General features: G+C 37.0%; 2 protein-coding genes across 2 annotated transcripts; both read right to left on the bottom strand.

Annotated features, from left to right (window-relative positions):
• Window positions 1-4,241: 4,241 nt before the first annotated feature.
• LOC138072907 (olfactory receptor 4F3/4F16/4F29) lies at window positions 4,242-5,189 on the bottom strand. Its single transcript, XM_068964203.1, has one exon. The coding sequence runs from the start codon at window positions 5,178-5,180 to the stop codon at window positions 4,242-4,244; it is 939 nt and encodes a 312-aa protein (XP_068820304.1). The 5' UTR covers window positions 5,181-5,189.
• A 13,896-nt stretch (window positions 5,190-19,085) lies between these two features.
• Window positions 19,086-20,030, bottom strand: LOC138072983 (olfactory receptor 4F3/4F16/4F29-like). Its single transcript, XM_068964347.1, has one exon. The coding sequence runs from the start codon at window positions 20,019-20,021 to the stop codon at window positions 19,086-19,088; it is 936 nt and encodes a 311-aa protein (XP_068820448.1). The 5' UTR covers window positions 20,022-20,030.
• Between the last annotated feature and the right edge of the window lie 4,705 nt (window positions 20,031-24,735).

Raw genomic sequence — 24,735 nt, 5'->3', positions numbered from 1 at the left:
TACGGTATTGCGCAACTCCTTTATTCCCTTATTGATTTATATCTGAATGATCCATCCATTGTTGAGAGCGGGATATTGAAGACCCCTATTATTATTCTACTGCTATTTTCCCCTTCAGATCTTTCTATATATGCCATATACTTCTAGGTTTTCTGATATAAGATACTTATAGAACTATATTTGTTATAGCCTCTTAATGAACTGACTCCTTAATTATAATATAACAGCCTTCTTTACTGTGACAGTTTTTTTTTTAATTTTACATCTATTTTGTCTGATATAAGATTAGCCCCCTCCTGTGATGTTTTGGTTATACTTTTAAGGATTATGTTTCTCCACTCCTCCCTTTCAACCTATGTTGTGTCCTCAAAGCTCAAATGAGTCACCTATAGCAGCACAGAATTGTATCTTGTTTTATATCCACTCAGTCACTCTATATCTTTTAATTGAAGAACTTAATCCATTTACATATAAAGCAGTTGTAGCTAAGTGAGGGTTTATCAGGGCTTCCCTGGTGGCTCAGTAGTAAAGAATCTGCCAGCAATGCAGGAGATACAGGAGACTCGGGTAAAATCTGTGGGTCAGGAAGATCTCCCGGAGGGGGAAATGGCAACCCACTCCAGAATTCTTGCCTGGAGAATCCCATAGACAGCGGAGGCTGGTGGGCTATGGTCCATAGGGTTGCAAAGGGTCAGACACGACCGAAGTGAATGAGCACGCATGCACAAGGACTTATTATTACCTTTTCTTTTTTCCATTTTTTCTGACTGTTTTGTAGTTCCTTTGCTTCCTCTTCTACTATGTTCCTTTGTGATTTGATCTCTTTTGTAGCAGTGTGGTTTCATTCTTTTCTCTTCATCTTTGTGTGTCCACTACAGTTTGTTATTTTTTATTTTTTAATCTCTGTTTACTATGAGGCTTTGGAGAAGAAAATGGCAACCCACTCCAATATTCTTGCCTGGAAAATCCCGTAGACAGAGGAGCCTAGTAGGCTACAATCCATGGGGTCACAAAGAGTTGGACACAACTGAGCAACTAAACCACCACTATGAGGCTTTCAAAACACATCTTACAGTCGTAACAGTCTATTTTAAGTTGATGGCAACTTTGATTACATACAAAAGTTCTTCATTTTTACTTCCACCTTCCATCTGACACACTTTATGTTACCAGTTTCACAAATCTTTTTATATTAAGAGGATCCATTGTTACTATAGTTAATTATATTTATTGCTTTCACCTTTTAATTTTTATGATAGAGTTGAAAATTATTTATGCATCACCATTACAGTATTAGCATATTCTGTACTTGACTATATATTTACTTTTACCAGTGAGTTTTACACTTTCACATTTTTCATCTTGAATTATTCCTTTGTTTTACCTTAAAGAACTCCCTTTAGCATTTCTTGTAAGGCAAATCTAGTGATGATGAACTCTCTCTACTTTGCTTTATCTGAGATAGTCTATCTCTTCATTTTTGAAGGACAGCTTTCAAAGTTCTCTTTTTGTCCTTGACATTTAGCGAGATGCTTCTAATGTAAACCTTAGTTAAATCTTTTTTACTTTTAACCTATTTGTATCCCTTTGGGTTCCATGATTCTGGATGTCCATTTCCTTCCACACATTTGGGAAGTTTTCGGCCATTATTTATCTAAATATGCTTTCTGCCCCTTCTTCTTTCTCCTCCTGCTGAGTATCTCACAATGTTATGTTGCTTCTTCCTGTGTAGTCTCATCGTCCATTTGGCCTTCTTCACTCTTTTTATTCTTTTAATTTTTGTTTCTCTGTCAGAATAAGTTCAAATGACCTATTTTCAAATTTACTGATTCTTTTCTCTGCTCGATCAAATCTGCGTTTGAACCTCTCTAGGAATTTTCCCACTTAGTTACTGTATTCTTTAGCATTTCTGTTTGGTCCGTTTCTCTATTACATCTATCTCTGTTGATATTCTATTTAAGTATTGCTTTCTCAATTTCACTTGGTTGTCCACCATGTTCTCTTGGGGTTCACTGAGTTTATTCAGGATGATTATTTTGAATTATTTGTCAGCAATTCACAAATATCCATTTCTTTTAAATGAGTTAGAAGTTTGTTTTCTTCCTTGAATCGTGATTCTTTATGTTTCCTTGTAGATTCACTTTGTTATTTAATCATTTGAAGAAGCACCTTTCTCTCCCAGGCTTTATGGGCTTGTTTCAACTAGCCCATAGAGTCAGAAGCACTCAGTATGAAGATAGAGAGCAATTCCTTGGAGTGTGTGCTTTAAGCTTGACAGCAACGTTCCCATTATTTCTACCTAGTCCCCATGGAGGAAAAGCCACAGTTTTCTGTTTTTTCCCAATTTCACAGAACAGTGCCAGCTGTTGGAGGACATTCACCCCTTTTCTTTCTTATTAGCTGGTCCACAAGATTGAGCTCTTCCAGTATCTTAGCACTTAGTGTGAGCGAAATAGATATTCAGTTCAATTTAGTTACTCAGTCATGTCCAACTCTTTGCGACCCCATGGACTACAGCATGCCAGGCCTTCCTGTCCATCACCAACTCCTGGAGTTCACTCAGTGTCCATTGAGTTGGTGATGCCATCCACCTCATCCTCTGTTGTTTGCTTCACCCAGAACACAATCTGAATTTCAAAGAATTAGGCTCCCTTTTCTTTGTTTCCTCCTCCCTGGGGTAAAAATTTTAGTTCTGTGTTTATCCCCAGTTTCAAAGGGCAGCACTAGCTGTAACTGAATGTCCTCCCCTTTCTTAGGTTGTGAGCTGTCCCAAAAGACCAGGCTCTGTAGGTTGTTCAGCACTCAATATGAGGAAAGATAGGAACCTGCTGTCCTATGTACCATAAGACAAGTCTCCACAAATTTAAAAATATTCAAATCATGCAAACTAGGTTACTGACTAAAAGGCAAATAAATTAAACTCAATAATGGAATGATATCTGGAAATTTTCCATGGAAATTATAACTCATGTGTTTCAAATTAAAAATTAGAAAGTATTTTGAACTGAATGACAGGAAACAAGATATGTAAAAAATTATGTGAAACAGTGGCCTAGAGGGAAATTAAGATAATTAAAATCTTGTATTAGGAAAGAAGAAAGGTCTCATTATGAATGACTATGGTTTCCCCCTAAACTAGAAAAATAAAGGAGAATATAAACAATAAAAATGAAAATTAATAAAAGAGAAAATGAAACAATAGAGAAAAATCAATGAAATGAAAATGGGAGAATATCAAGAAAGCTGAAAAACTTCTAGCCATGCTGATAAGATAAAAAAGATGAAAGACAATTTAGAAAACATTTTTAAAAAAAGAATAAAGATACAAGCTACCAATATATACAGTGAGAGAAAAAAACATCACAAATCTTAACAGATATTTTAATTAGATAGTAAGGAAATATTACAAAGAACTTATTTCAAAAAAAATCTGAAAACACAGATGAATGTAAAAGTTTCTTAGAAGACACAAACTACCAAAAGTCAAATTTCAAGTTGAAAACATCTCTGCAGAGAAAATTCCTAGTCCAAATGACTTCATTGGGTAAATTCTATAAAATATTTTTAAGAAAAAAATCATATCAACAAGGCATCTAAAAAACCTACAACTGGCATCATATTTAATGATGAAGGACTGAAGGCTTTTTTCAAAAGAGTAAGAACAAGTCAATGATGTCCAATGCAATCACTTTTATTTAACACTGTACCATTTGACTTTTCTAAGTGTAATAAGACAACAAAAATGAATAAATTAAATCCACACCAGAATAAAAGATGAAAAATGTCTTTATTTGCTAACAAAATGATCATCTATGAAGAAAATCCTGCTTAATCTGTAAAAAACTAATAGAAGTAATGTTTTGCAAATGTGCAAGATGTACTGTTAATAAACAAAAGTCTGTTGTATTTCTATATATTAACCACAAATAATTCTACATTAAACCCCAAAAGTACAATTTATAACCATATCAAAAATATGGAAATTTTAGGATGAATCTCAAAATAAAATATGCAAGTTTCACTCACGAAACTCTGAAAACACTGTTGAAAGTATTAAATGGGACTTGCATAGATACAGAGGTATAGTGTTTAATGGCTACCAGGAATAAATACATTTATTTATTTATTTACAGATCTGACAACACTCAAAGCAAAATTTGATGCTGCAATTTCCTGATCTAAAATACCAAAGACAGAAGCATAAAGCTGCTTTATGGTTAGTGAGAAGACTATCACATCATTTATGAAATTGTCCTATAAATCACTAGCTGTTTGCATACTCTCTTCATTGCTGCTTTCATCTCTTTGTTCCTGAATGTATAAATAACTGGATTCAAGAAAGGAGTGACAACCGCGTCAAAAATAGCAAGAAACTTGTCCATTTGGGAACTGGGGTGCGGCCATGTATAGACAAACATGGTTGGACCAAAGAACAAAAGAACCACAGTGATGTGAGCTGACAAAGTGGAGAGGGCCTTGGATGAACCGCCTGAGGAGCGTTTCCAAACAGTTACCAGGATGAAGACATAGGAGATGAGGAGTATGAAGAAGGAACTAACACAGATAAACCCGCTATTCACAGTGACCATGAACTGAAGTCTGTAAGTATCTGTACAGGCCAGTCTGAGGAGCCGAGGAAGATCACAGTAAAAGCTGTCCAGTACATTAGGACCGCAGAAGGGCAAATTCACAATAAATGCTAGCTGGAACAGGGAGTGGCTGACACCAAGGGCCCAGGCAGCAGCCAGAAACAAAATGCACATCCTTGGGCTCATGATGCTCAGATAGTGGAGAGGCTTACATATAGCAACATATCTGTCAAAGGCCATGGCTATGAGCAGCACCATCTCCACCCCACCGATGACATGGATGAAGAAGATCTGAGCAATGCAGCCTCCAAAGGAAATGACCTTACGCTTTCTGAAAAGGTCACGGATCATCTTGGGAGAAGTGACAGAGCAGGCTCCCAAGTCAATGAAGGAGAGGCTGGCCAGTAGGAAGTACATGGGGGAATGTAAGTGAGGATCAGTGGTCACAGAAAACACAATGAGGATGTTTCCAGTCATGCTTGCCACATAGAGCACAGAGGAGAACACCAGGAGGAGCAGCTGGAACTCCCATGAATGAGTGAGTCCCAGAAACACAAACTCAGACACCACCGAGTGATTCCCTCCATCCATCGATCCAGCCAACAGGGCTGCCGCTGAAATATTGATAAATATGAAAATGAAGAGGAAAGTCTGATTATGGAGATGATAATTTCTGATTTTTCAATGTCCTCATATTGAATGAAAAGTGTGTAATTATCCAGTTCATCAAATATACAAAAAAAAATAATAATAATTAACATTATATCATCACCAAGTGTGGGCTGCAACATACTTCAAACATCATCAATACTCACACTTCAATGCTCTGCTCTCAAATTAACACATTAAACAAGAACAAAAGTGTCCATGACTTCATCAGCTGTTTAAATCTCTTCTGATACTGATTATTCCACATTTCCAAAATATCCCATTATGCTTTTATGTATATCTCATAATCCACTTTTCTCACAGTTTACAAAAAGTAGTGACGAGAGGAAAACATTGACTGGTCAGTTGTCACCTGGAGTGAACAGGACATGAGACATGAATAGATACTGAATTAGGATAGACTGTAGATTAGAATAGACTGTAGATTAAGAAAATACTAGGGTATGTAAAACTGGAGGCCCTGCAAGTACAACAGGACAGGAGAAGTATGCAGATTCTAGTAAATAAAACAAACACAGCTTTCCATCACATTTTATCATATTCATGGCTATTCTGGGTGCCTCTAGTTTCCACATAATTTTTCATGGCTACAAATATCTAAACTGCACTCAATACTCAGTAAGGCTTTCATAATGGAACCTACAGCAGCTAAGTGTGAAAGGCTTTCTCCAGGTCTAATAAATGTGTATCTGAGGGATTTCTGCAGTTTCTGCTAAGGTATATTCCTAAAGTCACAGATGATGTAAAAAATCTCTGAAAACATTTGCTTTCTCTCCATACATGTGAAGGTACTGAGGTCAGCACTTGAAATAGTTGCAATATTAAGTTGTAATTCATCAGTGCCTCAGTTTGTTGTTACCTTTAAGTCCACTGAGATCCCTCTATCCTTAAAAGTACTCAGTACCGCCTGCACGGTTACCTCTTCTAAGGGTTGATATTATCCTGCTTACTTGGCTTGGAAATCTGTTCAGATATTTAATCTTAAAGGCAATTTGTATCTCAACTTTCGATTTACAATTATAAAATAGAAATATCAAATATGTCACATTTTAGGAGGGCAAATAAGATTTCTTTTTGATCTGAAATCATACTATACATAAGGAGAAGGAAATGGCAACCCACTCCAGTATTCTTGCCTGGAGAATCCCAGGGACAGAGGAGCCTGGTGGGCTGCTGTCTATGGGGTCGCACAGGGTTGGACACGACTGAAGCGATTTAGCAGCAGCAGCAGCATACTATATAAAACATGACACAGAATTTAGTTCTTTAATACACATAGTATTTATATGTGAGGTGGAGAGTGAGCAGACAATAGTGTTGTGTTTCTCTGTCCAGACATCCATCTCAATCACTCCCTGTAGTAGAAGGTATTCCCTGAAAACACCTACTAGAGGTTAATTATTTTCAGACCTAATGAAAAGCAATAGAACAGCTATACTGATATCCATTTTTTGAGGTACAATTCCAGACCTTCTCATTCAAAGGGCCATCTGACTGATGCCCTCATTCACCCAGTCTGCAAACCTGACAGAAGCTGTCACTATGTCTGGGTCACCACCACTGGCATGAATGTCTTTCTACTCTCATCTGCATGCACTGACTGCGCTATCACATCCCAGTCCAATGGTCCACAGTCTCAAGGTGCACAGTGTTACCATAAACCTGAGGCTTGGAGTAGTGGGCAGGGAATAACCACTGTCTCCTGCTCATCAGGGCAGAGAGAATCAGCAAGGGAGAGGACTGATAGGATGGATGTACATGGGGAAGTAATGGAGGCATGGTGGGGGCAGGATGGGGGCAAGAAGCTTAGTAATTGTTGAAAAACCTTCAAAGCTTTGGTGAGGAAAAGAATATGTGCTCAGCATGGATGGAAAGTTTTCATGGAATTATTTACGGGCCATTTTGTCCAAGGTGATTATCAATCACATGAAAAACCCCCAACCAGGTTCACACAACTAGAAGAATTGGGGGCCAGAACCTAGAACTCTTGACTCTTATTCTGGAGAAAATAATCAAGTAAAATAAAAATCCACAAAACACTATTTCCATATAATGTCCATTATTAACACTAAATTATATAATTAGTGTAATAATAAATAAAATATATAAAGTGAGTGCATAGTTAGAGATTATTTGACTAGTAAAATGGAAAATTATATTTGGGAAAGTGGTTATTCACTGCAAATATATTTCTGTACTGACGTGTCCTTTTTGCTGGTTATGCAACTGGTCATTACAACTGTAAAACACTTAAGCTGTTGTCTCTAAGGAGACATTTCCTTTGCTCATCCTAAATTTTATTATCCTTAAAAAAGGTCAGTTAAACTCACTAGCTATAATGTAAACATACTAGCTATTATTGACAATTTTGTTCATAAGAACTTTAAAAAAAAAAAACTCCTGTAAACCAAAGAGCTGGGAAAACAGTTGAAAAAACATGAATTGAACACATAACAAATACTGTCTAATGTGGATATAACACATGTCAAGTGAATAGCAAGATAAATATTTGGAATGTGTTTTAGACATTCAATAATAGAAGATTACTAGTGTCAGCAATAGCAGGTGGGGAAGGCCGCTCCCAGGGTAGAGATATTGATTTGACTCTATAAGAATTAGTGAAAGCTAAATAGAAAGAGAAAGAAATACCTTGAATTACATAATATCAAGGTGACTTTTAATATTACCTACCATTATTCATGTGTATATAGCTCATATTATATACCTAGATTCATACAGAAGTCAACAAATAGTTCTCAACTGTGAGGTTATATTAAAACAGCCTTATTAAAGCCATGACTACAGGTCAGTGATCTTTATTATTCTTTTTGGTTTGTTCTTGATTCTCTCCACCATCTTTTTCAATAGTTTCAACATGCTTAAGGGAAAGTTTCTCATTTTAAAACTTATAGGAGCATGATGAATAGTCTCCTAGTGAGAAGGCACCTAAGGCTTCACAACGTATTTCTCATTGGGGTTAGCTAACATTTCATCTCCATACCTACAGTCAGCACTCGGCTTATTTTCAGGAAGTATATGGAATAATCTGAGATGTATAGAAAAGTAAAATAGAGAGAAAGGAGAACAAATAAATTTAAAATATTTAAAATATCTCTTTTTTTAATTTTAAAAGCTTTAATTCTTACATGTGTTCCCAACATGAACCCCCCTCCCACCTCCCTCCCCATAACATCTTAAAGATTGGATAGAGGGGAATTTAGAAAAGATGTGCAAAATGACAAAAAAGAAGCAAGAGGAGAAAAGAGAAAGAGCACATCAGAGTTCAGAGAGTACAAATACCATAGCCTGTATTTCTGAGAACCCAGGTCAGTTAAGGAGAATATCACCCTCTCACCTTTAATTCACTGATTCAGGGCTGCTCCTGACTTTGAAACATTGGATTGCATTTAAGGAAGGCAGATGCTTCTATCACCTGCCCTGTCAGGCTAACAAAGTTTCTATGAAAATCACACTTGATAATGAATGGACAGGTTGCCTTTTATGCTGCACAATGATACACACATGTAATTCACAGTAAAAATTCAACTCTTATTATGACTTGAGGAGTCTAGCATATACTAAGCAGAAAAAGGTATACAGGACAATACACAGCAGATATATGAAATTCTCCCCCATGTACATTTTCTATACATTCTACTATCCCAGAAGGGCTCTCTGCCCTGTCAGCTTCTACTACTGCAGGTTAGAATACAGTTATTTTCAATGTTTGGTTCTTCTATATCGTGGATTTATCACATGGGTATATGCTCATATCAAAAGTCCAGAAATAATTCCCAAATTTTCATCTCTATCTTCTTCAGTCATACAAATACAAAATGTCACATATTTCCTTTCATGCCTTACAGTAAAAGAGTTAATATTTTGGGCTCTGATGTCAACCAGGATTTTTTTTTCTTTCATTGAGGCTCAGTTGCTCACTTGCTGTGTGAGAATGATGAAATTATCTGACCTCTCTGAGCTTCAGTTTTGTCATTATTAGCAAGGAGATAATAATACCTCCTTTGCAGGGTGTTGTGGGAAATAAATGATATATGTATGTAAACATACCTGCCTCAGTACCTAGCACACAGTATGACACAATAAATAGTACTTATTATATAGTAAGGACTATTTACATCGTGGCTTTCAAAAGATGGACAATATTCCCGAATATCTGAATCATTCATTATTCTAATGTATTGAACCTAGACCTTGTTTTATAAATTTTTATGTCTACACTTGTATCCAATCACTTAAGTATATTTCCCAAATAAGTGTACTCTTCAGGAGAGATATTAACCTAAGACTGCCTGGGGGATGCAGGAAGAAGCTTAGTGCTCTGCTTAGGCTGTGACCCTTTCACTACTGCCATCCCTATAATCCAAATCATAAAGTTCAATTCCTCACCTCAAAAAAGTTAAGTTTTTCCTGACCACTTCAGACAATACTGGATATTTCTTTAATGTTTAAGGATAAAAGTGAGTCAAGAAGGAAAAAAGGAGAAGGGCAGGTGTTTTGAGGGATTTCTAAAGGCTGTGTCCATCCAGGAGCAGATAAGTATTGAGCTGAGGCAAGGAAGCCAAACTATACAGTACCAGTTGTTCAGGAAAATACAATATTCTCCAAACTGCCTTTTTCAATTCAGTTCAGTTCAGTCGCTCAGTCGTGTCCGACTCTTTGCATCCCCATGAATTGCAGCACACCAGGCCTCCCTGTCCATCACCAACTCCCGGAGTTAGGCATATTGAATTCTTTAGTTTTGACCTCCAATTTAACTATGCAATTTGAGAAAACAGAGGTTGTTTAGGCTCATTATAAAGTCGGATGTTTACTTAAGACCAAAGTCTTATGTTTTATTATCATTCTTAATTTCTCACTTATTTATTTGCTAAGTTAAATGGATTTGCTTTCTCTGAATGTTGTACAAGTTTGATCCTTATCTAACGTGTATATAAATATACATCATTGTGTGATGAGGTCACAGACATGGAACAGATTCTCTAATATATAAGAAGAGTGGGGAAAGTAACTACAGTGATGACAAAAGGCAGCACAGCAAATGTGATATTTGTGTATAGCTTTAGAGATGGTAAATATCATAATACACAAACATAGGAACTAAAATTTCATTTAAAGAAGATGGCCCCTTGGATTGCAAGATCAAACCAGTCAATCCTAAAGGAAATAAACCCTGAATATTCATTGGAAGGACTCATGCTGAAGTTGAAGCTCCAATACTTTGATCACCTGATTCGAAGAGGTGACACTGAAAAAGACCTCAATGCTGAAAGATTTACGTCAAAAGGAGAAGAGGGTGGCAGACAATGAGATGGTTAGATAGCATCACCAACTCAATGGACATGGATTTGAGCACCCGGGAGATAGTAAAGGACAGGGAAGCTTGGTGTACTGCAGTACACAGGGTGGCAAGAGTCAAACACAACTTAGCAACTGAACAACAACAACGAAACATTAAAAGTAGGTAAGTTTGGTATTCATTAACAGTGAAGCATGCAGTTTGTCTACAGCACAAATGTTGCTTTGGAGAAGAGGAGAAAACTGGTAAAGCTTAGTTTCTGCCCGACACTGAGAACTAACCTATTTAAGAATTATTACATAAGTGTAGAGAGACAACGAAGGATTGGGAGCAAGGAACTGATGATTAGGTCAGTCATTAGGGAAAATACTCCAACCATAACTGGAATAGGTCAATCAAAGGTTAAAAAAAACAATGGAGGTAGGGAATCCCTTAAGAAAATGATGAAAGAGACAGATCAGGAAGGCCATGGAGAAGCATCAGGACTACACAGTTTTATCTATAAGAATATAAATATAGCAGACAGAAATACTGGGAAGTAAAAACCCGAGGAATCGGTGACTGATTAAAGTTGATGTGAACATGAAAGAGAGAGAAGTCAAAGATGACACCAAGACGTATGCATGAATAGAATAGTCATGGATTCATTTTTAAAAAGAAGATAGCTGGACATGGAATTTGTGATGATGGAGAAAAGAGATTATCACATTTACATTAAGCAAGTGACAGTTTCACATGGCACGCTGACAGTGTGAAAGGAAGCAAAGGAGCCAATGAGTTAGACAGAACAGTCATGGAGATAGGAGGACAATCGGCCGTGAGCCAGAGAAGCCAAAACACAGAGTGAATCAAGAACAAAGGATGAAAGCAGAAAAGGAGGGAGTCGAGAAATGCTATCAGTGAGATGTCCTGGTTGGGATATCAGACAGGATACATGGCAAGAAGCATAGATTCAAGACATAACTGTATGGTAATCCATGTAACTGTAATACATGAATGTGTAAGTGAGTAAGTTTTCTGAGGGAAAGAGTATAGAGGAAAAAAGTAAAAAGGAAATAAAGCAAAGATCCCACCACGTAGAACATCACACTGACAGTGTGAAGGAAGCAAAGGCGCCAATGAGCTATGCAGAACAGTCATGGAGATAGGAGGACAATCGGCTGTGAACCAGGGAAGCCAAAACACAAGAGTGAATCAAGAACGAAGGATGAAAACAGAACAAAAGGAGGGAGTTGAGAAATGCTGTGACAGCGAAGAAAGAGGGGGGTGATAAAAGGAGAAGTAACATAAGAAAACTGAGGCACCATCTGACATAAGTTTCTACTTTGCAACCAGATGATTTCAGCCTATTATTTCATAGGTACACATTATAAACATCAAATAGGTTAATTAAGGTATGAATAATATAATAGATGTGATAGAGTTGTTTAAGATAGAGTTAATGAAAGAAAGGTGCCCATTAGGGGCTGGATAACAAAGATTGCAGAGAACTTACAAGCTACTCTGTTGTAACACACACCAGCAATGCTCAGCAGCTTGAAATCAACCAAAAAAAACACTTTAACTATTAGGGTGAAAAGGACTGAAAAGTGAAATGGCAAGTGAAGAAGGAGGTTACAAAGGTGTAAAAGGTTTCTGGTCATTGGACAGTACAACCAGACAGTCAAGACTGACCATAAGCCACAGGCCAGAAAGAAAAGCACATGAGACCAAAACACTAAATATTTTAAAATGAGGACAATCACTTGGGAAACTTGTAGTCATACAATAAATTGAGTCTTCCGTGGTATTCTTCTACGACTTTATTATCATTCTTTGAAGTGTTGGTGTGTACTTCCTCTTACTCATACCCTAACTCTGCATACATGTGAGTCTTCTTCATGAGCCTAATTCTTGATCCATTCTCCTTCTCTCAGCCAGCCAAAAACTGCCACAGAGAAGTTTAACATCACCACACGCTGAGGAAAACTCAGTTTTTGCATTCCTGGAACAAGAACCTTGGCTCAGTAATTTTCTTACTATGGATTTTACTTTTGTCCTTCCCACCTACCTGTTTTGTCAAGGGAACTAAGAGAACAGCATCATTAAGAATTCATATATATGTGTTCCCCATCCTGAAAAAAATATAATATTGTAAAGTAATTAACCTCCAATTAAAATAAATAAATTTATATTTTTTTAAAAAGATGGACATAAAAAAATAAAATAAATAAAGCAGAAGTTTAAAACAGTGGGGAAAAAAAAGAATTAACATAGATATAGTTCTCCCAAAATCAACCAGATCCTATGCAGTATCATTACAGACACACAAAAATAGTTATATAAACAGTCAGAGCAACAGCTAATTATAACCCCAGGGGTTAGTGACCAAGTGGTGCTGCAGAGATCTGGGAATTATCACCTACAGTCATTTTGGTTTCCCACTGCAGCCAAGCAGAGAAGCTGTTAATGACAAGAAATGAGACATTTAGGTTTCTTATGATAAACAAGTACTGACCATCTTTTAAAGCTACTTTAAATATTTACTTTATGATGATTAAAGTTGAATTCCAGAGTAACATTTTAAATTGTCCTTTAAAATGTTGATTATCACAATAATATTCAACTTAAACACAGAATATATTAAAAAGTATGAATAATATTACACAGAAATAAAACCACACAATATTCCATGAAAAAGAAAGTGAAGAGAATATATAAGGAAATGAGATTTAAATTGACTTCAAAAAAATATGTTAATATATATTCTATTGAAGCCCCAGAACCATATTGTGAAGTAGATATAATTGTTACCACATAATCTCAGAAAAATTATTGATATTATACAGATATTATAAGGTTGAGCTATATATGAATTTAGGACTTTCACAATTTTTTCTTCTCTTTGTTTCTTAAATTATAGAAAAATTAATATTACCTAACACATTCATGAAGCACAGGATCTTGAATCCAAATTTCAGGCATGCATAACAGACAAAACTGTAGGTCAACCTCAATTATGTAAATAAATTCAGAGTTTCAGTCTAAGATTCCAGTCTTGAGATGCTTCTCCCTCTCTTTCTTTAAATAATGAGATGAAATATAAATGTGAACTCCATTCTTACAAAAACCAGGAAATCTACCTATAATTCCAAGGCATGACATGTAAAGTAAAACTACATGCCATAAAAATTGAAATAGGACAAGAATGAACACCAAAAGAAAATGCATGCCTGTAAAGATCTTGAATCAGTCAGGAAGTTCAGTAGTCTCAAAAAGAGGTAGCTATGTTGAGAATAAAACCAGTGATCTTCATTTTGAATAGCTACATCAGAATGTGTGAACCCTCACATTAGAAAGTGATGGGGTAATGGAACTTAAAGAGAAAGATACAGATACAGCACCTTTGAAATAGTTAGGCCATGTGTATAGCATGGCAAGGAGTGGGGGAAAGCATCCAGAATGCTGACAGTTGCCATTACATAATGAGAAGAAACAGACAAATCATAAGATATATGATATTTATTAACAAATATGACTCCACTCTGAGTCAGTTAGTTAGACCAGCAGCCCAGGCTTGAGTCATACTAACAAATGAGAGGTATTTATTTTTTCCATCTTTTTTATTTATTTTTATTTTTTATTTTTTTATTTTATTTTTCTGTGCTCTTTATTTTTTATTAATTATTTTTATTTTTTACTTTACAATACTATATTGGTTTTGCCATACATTGACATGAATCTGCCGCGGGTGTACATGAGTTTCCAATCCTGAACCTCCCTCCCCATATCATCTCTCTGGTCATCCCAGTGCACCAGCCCCAAGCATCCTGTATCCTGTATCGAACCTAGACTGGCAATTCGTTTCTTACATGATAGTATACATGTTTCAGTGCCATTCTCCCAAATCATCCCACCCTCTCCCTCTCCCTCAGAGTCCAAAAGTCCGTTCTATACATCTGTGTCTCCTTTGCTGTCTCACATACAGGGTTATCATTACCATCTCTCTAAATTCCATATATATGTGTTAGTATACTGTATTGGTGTTTTTCTTTCTGGCTCATTTCACTCTGTATAATCGGCTCCAGTTTCATCCATCTCATTAGAACTGATTCAAATGTATTCTTTTTAATGGCTGAGTAATACTCCATTGTGTATATGTACCACAGCTTTCTTATCCATTCATCTGCTGATGGACATCTAGGTTGTTTCCATGTCCTGGCTATTATAAACAGTGCTGCAATGAACACTGGGGTACACGCATCTACTTCAATTCTGGTTTCCTCAGTGTGTATGCTCAGCAGTGGGACTGCTGGGTTATAAGGCAGTTCTATTTCCAGGTTTTTAAGGACTCTCCACGCTGTTCTCCACAGTGGCTGTACTAGTTTGCATTCTCAACAGTGTAAGAGGGTTCCCTTTTCTCCACACCCTCTCCAGCATTTATTGCTTGCAGACTTTTGGATCGCAGCCATTCTGACTGGCATGAAATGGTACCTCATTGTGGTCTTGATTTGCATTTCTCTGATAATGAGTGATGTTAAGCATCTTTTCATGTGTTTGTTAGCCATCTGTATGTCTTCTTTGGAGAAATGTCTATTTAGTTCTTTGGCCCATTTCTTGATTGGGTCATTTAGTTTCCTGGAATTGAGCTGCATAAGTTGCTTGTATATTTGTGAGATTAGTTGTTTGTCAGTTGCTTCATTTGCTATTATTTTCTCCCATTCCGAAGGCTGTCTTTTCACCTTGCTTACAGTTTCCTTTGTTATGCAGAAGCTTTTAATTTTAATTAGATCCCATTTGTTTATTTTTGCTTTTATTTCCAGTATTCTGGGAGGTGGATCATAGAGGATTCTGCTGTGATTTATGTTGGAGAGTGTTTTGCCTATGTTCTCCTCTAGAAGTTTTATAGTTTCTGGTCTTATGTTTAGATCTTTAATCTATTTTGAGTTTATTTTTGTGTATGGTGTTAGAAAATGTTCTAGTTTCATTCTTTTACAAGTGGTTGACCAGTTTTCCCAGCACCACTTGTCAAAGAGATTGTCTTTAATCCAATGTATGTCTTTAATCCAATGTATATTCTTGCCTTATTTGTCAAAGATAAGGTGTCCATGGGTGTGTGGATTTATCTTGAGAGATATTTTTTGAAAACAACATTCCAAAATTCAATTGCCTTCTATCATATATCACAATCACCCGTACCTCCTCCTCCTTCAGGATACCCTTTCAAATATCTAGTGTATTAATAGATTAATGATGATAAAATTATATTTCATAGCATAATGATTCTATTATAAAATAATGATGACCTGTGTGAATATACTTCAATAAGAAAGAAAAGGGAAAATGACATAAGATAAACAGCAAACACATAATAGAAGATTATGCCATGAAGTAGTGAAAATTATAAGCAAATTATCAATGAAAATGTAAAGATATCTTCTTTCTGAAATGACACTTAGAAAATATGAGTCAAATTAAATAAATGACAGAAAATATGAAATGACAAAAAATAAACTGGAAATTTCAAGAAGTAAATAACAAAATGAAAGTGTGACAGAAATGAGGATCACTAACAGACTCATTGGAAAAGACTCTGGGAGGGATTGGGGGCAGGAGGAGAAGGGGACAACAGAGGATGAGATGGCTGGATGGCATCACCGACTCGATGGACATGAGTTTGGGTGAACTCCAGGAGTTGGTGATGGACAGGGAGGCCTGGCATGCTGAAGTTGATGGGGTTGCAAAGAGTCGGACACGACTAAGTGACTGAACTGAACTGAACAGAAGAAAAAAGTGGAAGTTTAAATATTCTAAAAAGAAGAATGGAGTTTAAAAGAGTAAAGAAAAATATAGATTAAAATAATATCCAACAAATTAAAAATTAGTGTTTCTTAAAAAGAGTTCATAATGTTTAGTATAGAAATTATTCAAAATAAAGCAAAAGAAAACTTCTCCAAAACAAAAGATGCATTGAATTTACAGACTAAAGGGCTTCTCAGAAACCAGGGGGGAAAAATATAGCATGGGTCACATCAAGGCAAATCCAACTGGTTATCAAACCTCGTGTGCACAAAATAAAGAAACTTCAAAAAAAAAAAATAAAGCTTAGGAAACAGAGTTCTCATGAGGCCTTACTGAAGAAAATAGAGAATAAACTTCACTATTCAAAAAATGAACAGATATAACATGGTAATAGTAAATTATGAAGTTTAATATTAAACAGTCCTGGGAATCCTGAAGACTATGGTTAAAGAACAGAATACAAATGTTAAAAACTATGACACTATAAAGAGTAATTAGTTACATGTCAGTTATATATCAATAAACCTAGAAAGTATATTTTAAAAAAGAATAATTATATTAGTAAAAAAAATTAAAAACATAAATATTTCTACTGAAATATTCTGATTTCTTTATCTTTCACAGTAGAAGGGATTCAAAATTACTTTAAAGGTGAATAATTATTATCTTAAAGTATAGAGGCAATGATTAAAAGAACTAAGAATTAAGAAATCAAATAAAATTGAGTGATGAAATGGAAAAGGATAGGTGGGTGGGTAAAAGATAAAAAGCATGTATACTAATTTCTACTATAGTGAGGAGCCATTTCCTTCTCCATTTCCTTCTTTCCAACCCAGTGACTGAACCTGGGTCTCCGGCATTGCAGGTAGATTCTTTACAATCTGAGCTACAAAAGCCCACAGTAAGGAGTCAATGGGTATTATCTTTGAGGTAACACAAAATTACAGCATTACCTATGTTATATACAATGAGTAATTAAAACTAAGTATAAACTTTCAAAGTTATTAAAAGAAAACACACACACAAAGAAATAAAACATCATATAGAGAGAAATTTTAATACACTAAAAGTATTCAAAAGGAATGCATAAAATTAATTCATTTACTTATCCTAATATTTATTGACTACCCCATTGCCAAGACTGTGCCCAGTGCAAATGACTGATAGTTCCCCCATCTTGAGGTTTTATATACTAAAGCCAGAGGCAGATATTAGTTAAACAACCACAGAAACAAATGCAAAGTTGCAAACATGAAAATTACACTGTCATATTGTAATAGAAGGATTTGATATAAGCAACAAAGTCAGTAAAGATTTCCTGAAGAAGCAACTGGAGCTAAAATCTAAATGATAAATAGATGTTGACTAAGAACGGAAGACGAAAGAATCCCTGAAAGGGGAACAATCCTTGCTTTCCCTTGAGGCCAGAGAGGGCACTGGGAGTGAAACCTGGAACTACACTGAGAGAAAATGAGGAGAGATTTATACAGGATAAGGCTGAGATAAGTAGTGGGATACTGTTTCTAGGAAAATGAAAAGACAAGAAAAATTTAAAATCTTCCTCCAAGGAGGGTGATATGAACAGACTAGATATTTATGACTATCACTTGGATCCCTGTGTACAGAGTAGGTTTGAAGGAATCTGGACTGGATGTTGGGGCTTCTCATGTGGTTCTAGTGATAAAGAACCTGTCTGCCAATGCAGGAGACTTAAGAAACGTGGGTTCGAACCCTGGGTCAGGAAGATCCCCTGGAGGAGGGCATGGAAATCCACTCCAGTATTCTTGCCTGAAGAATCCCAAGGACAGAGGAGCCTGGCAGGTTAAACAGTCCATGGGGTCACAAAGAATTGGGCATAACTGAGTGACTTAGCACACAGCACACAAATGGAAAAAATAGGCTATATTGGACTTATGACATTTGGCAAGCACTGGAAACTCATGTTGGATTTTTACAGTGCACTACAAAAAGTTCCATAAATTTGCATTGAGAATATTAGAATCATATCTCTCTCTAATTATATCTCCTCCAGGCCATACATCTTGGGGTGCTTCAATGTATTCTTAGAAACAATTCCAGATACAGAATAAATACAATGCCATATATAAAGAGAAATAAATAGTTTTAGGAGACAGATAAAAGAATGAATAATTGGTTCATGAATATACCTATATGTGAACAGTAGGAAACCAGTAGTGTCATTTGTTTAGGCTTTCAAAAATCTTCCCAACAGGGTTTATGTCACCAATAAAAAATATTGGTAATTAAGAGAGAGTAGTGAGAAAAGAGGCAGAAGACAAGGAGGCCAGAGAGACTGATATTTCCTTAGTCTGAAATCAGATACTTTGAAAAAGACCCATTCTTGGTAAATGTAGAGATTATCAATGGAATAATTAGCATCTTGGTTACTTCAAGATGCAGATTATGAGTAAATATATGGACAAATTGAAACAATTATCAGTTTAAGATCTAGAAAGAAAAGAGAAGTAAAGAAACTAGCTAGAAAGAAATGATTATAATTAGAACATATGTGTGTAATCCCATATAAATAAACATAAATTTTTAATTAAGGTTTTATTTGTCTAAATGTTTATTCTCTTTAGGGAAGACAAGCAATCTTATAGAGTGTGGTAACACCCTACTTATGAGCTAATGAACTAGAAAGAGCTAATTTCATAATACCAGATACAGGCAACATAATGATCAGGATAAAATCATTTTAATATCATTTATGAAATCTTTCTAAAAATCACGAATGGTCTGAAAGCTCTCTTCATTGCTACCTTCATCTCTTTGTTCCTGAATGTGTAGATGACTGGATTTAAAAAAGGAGTGAGAACAGCATCAGAAAGAGCAAGAAACTTGTCCATTTGGGAACTGGGGTGCGGCCATGTATAGATAAACATGGTTGGACCAAAGAACAAAAGAACCACAGTGATGTGAGCTGACAAAGTGGAGAGGGCCTTGGGTGAACCACCCGAGGAGCGTTTCCAAACAGTTACCAGGATGAAGACATAGGAGATGAGTATGAAGAAGGAACTAACACAGATAAACCCGCTATTCACAGTGACCATGAACTGAAGTCTGTAAGCATCTGTACAGGCCAGTCTGAGGAGCCGAGGAAGATCACAGTAAAAGCTGTCCAGTACATTAGGACCGCAGAAGGGCAAATTCACAATAAATGCTAGCTGGAACAGGGAGTGGCTGACACCAAGGGCCCAGGCAGCAGCCAGAAACAAAATGCACATCCTTGGGCTCATGATGCTCAGATAGTGGAGAGGCTTACATATGGCAACATATCTGTCAAAGGCCATGGCTATGAGCAGCACCATCTCCACCCCACCGATGACATGGATGAAGAAGATCTGAGCAATGCAGCCTCCAAAGGAAATGACCTTACGCTTTCTGAAAAGGTCATGGATCATCTTGGGAGAAGTGACAGAGCAGGCTCCCAAGTCAATGAAGGAGAGGCTGGCCAGTAGGAAGTACATGGGGGAATGTAAGTGAGGATCAGTGGTCACAGAAAACACAATGAGGATGTTTCCAGTCATGCTTGCCACATAGAGCACAGAGGAGAACACCAGGAGGAGCAGCTGGAACTCCCATGAATGAGTGAGTCCCAGAAACACAAACTCAGACACCACCGAGTGATTCCCTCCATCCATCGATCCAGCCAACAGGGCTGCCGCTGAAATATTGATAAATATGAAAAGGAAGAGGAAAGTCTGATTATGGAGATGATAATTTCAGATTTCAGTATTCTCATAATGAATGAAAAGTATATAATTATCCAATTCCTCAAATATATAAACAAAAAGACAATAACATAGTGTCATCACAATGTTTGAGCTGCATGTACTTCAAACCTATCATCACAAATACTCTCACTTCAACATTCTGTTCTTAAATTAACAGAGTCGGCAAATACAAAAGATTCCAACGTGTCCATGACATTCATCAGCTGTTTATATCACTTCTGGGGACTTCCCTGGTGGTCCTCTGGTTAGAAGTACACCATGCCATGCAGGGAACAGGGGTTTGACCCCTGCTTGGGGAACTAAGATCCCACAAACCTTGGAGCAACTGAGCCAATGCTCTGCAGTCACAGCTATAGAGTCCATGCATCTCAACAAAAGATCCCACATAATGCATCAAAGTCCCCACGTGCTGGAACTAAGATCTGACATAGCCAATAAGTAAAGATTATTTTTTTAATATTTTTTTAAGTTCACTCTGATACTATTTCTCATTTCCAAAATATTCCATCATGTTTTTATATATATTCTCATAATCCAATTTTCTCAAAATTCACTGACAAAAAGTAGTGATGAGAGGAAAGCATGATTGATTGGTCGATTGTCACCTGGCTTGAAAGTTACATGAGACATGAATTGATAGTCTCCTGTCTTTTATCCCTATGTCAGGATAAGCTGTAGATTGAGACAAAATAATGAGAATGCGGTATGTAAAACTGGAGATCCCACAAGTGTAGTAAAACAGGGGAAGCATGTGGACTTCAATAAGAAATAAAAAAAACCACTGTTTCCATCACATTTTATCCTGGCCATGGCTATTCTGGGTGCCTCTAGTTTCCACACAATTTTTCATGACTACAAAATCCCTAAACTGGATTCAAACCTAGTAAGACTTTCATAATGGAGCTTACAGCAGCTAGGTGTGAAAGGCTTTCTCTAGACCTAATAAATGTATATTTGGGGAATTTCTGAAATTTCTGCTGAGGTATATATCTAAAGCAGCCACAGATGATGTAAAATATATCTGAAAGCATTTTTCTGTTCATACATGTGAAGGTATTGAAGTCAGCACTTAGAATAGTTGAGATGTTAAGTCTCAGCTTTCCCTTAATGTCATCTCTTATATTCACCGATACCCCCTTACACTTAAAAGTATTCAGTATCACTTGCATGATAACCTATTCCAATAGCTGATATTATCCTGCTTAATTGTACTTTGAAATCTAGTCATGTATTTTATCTTCAAGGCAATTTGTATATTATTGATTTATAATTATAAAATATGAGGAATATCAAACACTAAGTCCCATCATAGGAGGGCAGATGAGATTCCTTCTTGATCTTAAATCATAATATACAAAGTTAGTTAGTTCTTTAATACATATAGTAATTATATGTGAGGTGGAGGGTAAGCAAACAATGGTGTTATGTTTTTCTGTGTGCAGACACCCATCTCAATCACTCCTTCTAGAATAGAGCAGTCCCTGAAAACATCTGCTAGAGGTTAATTTATTTAGGACTTAATGAAATGCAGTAGAACAGGTATACTGATATCTTTCATTTTTTGAGGTACAACTCCAGACCTTCTCACTCAAAGGGCCATCTGACTGGTGCCCTCATTCATCATAGACTGCACAACTGACTGAGTCTGTCACTATATTCTGACTCCAATTCTGGGTCAGCATCATTGGCATGAATGTCTTTCTATTCTCATCTACATATATTGACTACACTATCATCTCCAAATCCAATGGTCCATAGTCTCAAGGTGCACACTTTCTGTTACCAGAAACCTGAGGCTTGGAGTAGGGTGCAGGGAACAACCAATTTCTGCTGCTCATCAAGTTGGAGAGAGTCACCAGGGGATAAGATGTATGGGATAGACATACAGAGGAAGGTAGCGGAGGCACAGGATGGGGGGAAGACAAGAAACTCAGTAAGTATTGAAAAAGGTCCAAGGTTTTGGTGACGAAAAGCACATGTTCTCAGTGCGATGAAATGAAAAGCTGTCGTGGAATTATACGTGGGCCATTTTGTCCAAGATGGTTATCATTCACATGAAAAACACAAGGCCACATCCAGGTTCACATAACTGGGGGAACTGGAAACCAAAAGCTGTGTCTCTTGATTCTTATTCTAGAAAGACAGACTCTAGAGAAAATGATCAAATAAACAACAACAACAACAAAAAAAAAAACATAATTCTTGGTGAAAATCAAAACTAACCAAAGGTACTCATACACTACACATTATTAACATTAAATTATGTATCTGCTGCTGCTGCTAAGTCACGTCAGTCATGTCCGACTCTGTGCGACCCCATGTATCTACCTAATAATAAATAAATATTACCTAAAAACAATTAAAGATTATTTGACTAATACAATGGTAAATTATATTTGGGAAAGTGGTTATTGAGTCCTGTTATGTTTGTGGTCTGGGTTCTTCATCTTTTTCTGGTTATGCAACTGGTCATTACAACTGTAAAACAATTAAGATGGTGTTTCCAAGGAGGCTATTCTTTTGGTCTTCCTAAATTTTATTATCTTCAAAGGATAACTAAAGTGAAGTCTCTCAGTCATGTCCACCTCTTTGTGACCCCATGGACTGTAACCTACCAGGCTCCTCTGTCCATGGGATTTTCCAGGCAAGAGTACTGGAGTGGGTTGTGATTTTCTTCTTCAGGGGATCTTCCTGACCCAGGGATTGAACCTGGGTCTCCTGCATTGTAGGCAGATGCTTTCCCCTCTGAACCACCATGGAAATCCATTAAAATCCCAATTAATTATTACAGATTTTATTGAATTTTACCCTCATAGTCGCAGCGGCTGCCATGGCACAGAGGCGCGGCTGAAAGGAGCTACCCCACATCCTAGGTAAGGAGCAGTGGCTGCGCTTTGCTGGAGCAGCCGTGAAGAGATACCCCACACACAAAGTAAGGGAAATCCAAGTAAAAAGGTAGGCACTGAGAGAGGGCATCAGAGGGCAGACAGACCGAAAACACAATCACAGACAACAGGCCAATCTGTGACAGGGACCACAGCCTTGTCTAACTCAATGAAACTAAGCCATGCCGTGTGGAGCCACCCAAGATGGATGCGTCATGGTGGAGAGGTCTGAAAGAATGTGGTCCACTGGACAAGGGAATGGCAAACCACTTCAGAAATCTTGCCTTGAGAACCCCACGAACAGTATGAAAAGGCAAAAAGAGAGGACACTGAAAGAGGAACTCCCCAGGTCAGTAGGTGCCCAATATGTTATTGGAGATCAGTGGAGAAATAACTCCAGAAAGAATGAAGGGGTGGAGCCAAAGCAAAAACAACACCCAGTTGCGGATGGGACTGGTGATAGAAGCAAGGTTCGATGCCTTACAAGATAGAAGCAAGGTTTGATGCTCTTAATAAAGAGCAATATTGCATAGGAACCTGGAATGTTAGGTCCATGAATCAAGGCAAATTGGAAGTGGTCAAACAGGAGATGACAAGAGTGGACATCAACATTCTAGGAATCATCGAACTAAGATGGACTGGAATGGGTGAATTTAACTCAGATGACCATTATATCTAGTACTGTGGGCAGGAATCCCTTAGAAGAAATGTAGTAGCCATAATAGTCAACGAAAGAGTCCAAAATGCAGTACTTGGATGCAATCTCAAAAATGACAGAATAATCTGTTCATTTCCAAGGCAAACCATTCAATATCACGGTAATCCAAATCTATGCCCTGACCAGTAACACTGAAGAAGCTGAAGCTGAACAGTTCTAATAAGACCTACAAGACCTTCTATAAATAACACCAAAAAATGGTGCCCTTTTCATTATAGAAGACTGGAATGCAAAAGTAGGAAGTTAAGAAACACCTGAAGTAACAAGCAAATTTGGCCTTGGAGTACAGAATGAAGCAGGGCAAAGGATAATACAGATCTGCCAAGAAAATGCACTGGTCATAGCAAACACCCTTTTCCAACAACACAAGAGAAGACTACACATGGACATCACCAGATGGTCAACACCAAAATCAGACTGATTATACTCTTTGCAGCCAAATATGGAGAAGCTCTATACAGTCAGCAAAAACAAGACCGGGAACTGACTGTGGCTCAGAATATGAACTTCTTATTGCCAGATTCAACTGATTGAAGAAAGTGGAGAAAACCACTAGACCATTCAGGTATGACCTAAATCAAATCCCTATGACTATACAGTGGAAGTGAGAAATAGACTTAGGGACTAGATTGGATAGACAGAGTGCCTGATGAACTACGGGCGGAGGTTTGTGACATTATTCAGGAGACAGGGAGCAAGATCATCCCCAAGAAAAATAAATGTGAAAAAGCAAAATGGCTGTCTAAGGAGGCCTTAGAAATAACTGTGAAAAGAAGGGAAGTGAAAAGCAACGGAGAAAAGGAAAGATATACCCATTTAAATGCAGAGTTCCAAAGAATAGCAGGGAGAAATAAGAAAGCCTTCCTCAGTGATCAATGCAAAGAAATAGAGGAAAACAATAGAATGGGAAAGACTAGAGAAGTCTTCAAGAAAAGTAGAGATACCAAAGGAACATTTCAAGCAAAGATGGGCTAAATGAAGGACAGATATGGTAGGGACCTAACAGAAGCAGTAGATA

Source organism: Capricornis sumatraensis, chromosome 2 (assembly GCF_032405125.1).
Source record: "Capricornis sumatraensis isolate serow.1 chromosome 2, serow.2, whole genome shotgun sequence".
NCBI classification, from domain to species: Eukaryota; Metazoa; Chordata; class Mammalia; order Artiodactyla; family Bovidae; genus Capricornis; species Capricornis sumatraensis.
This window is presented reverse-complemented; position numbering and strand designations above follow the sequence as displayed.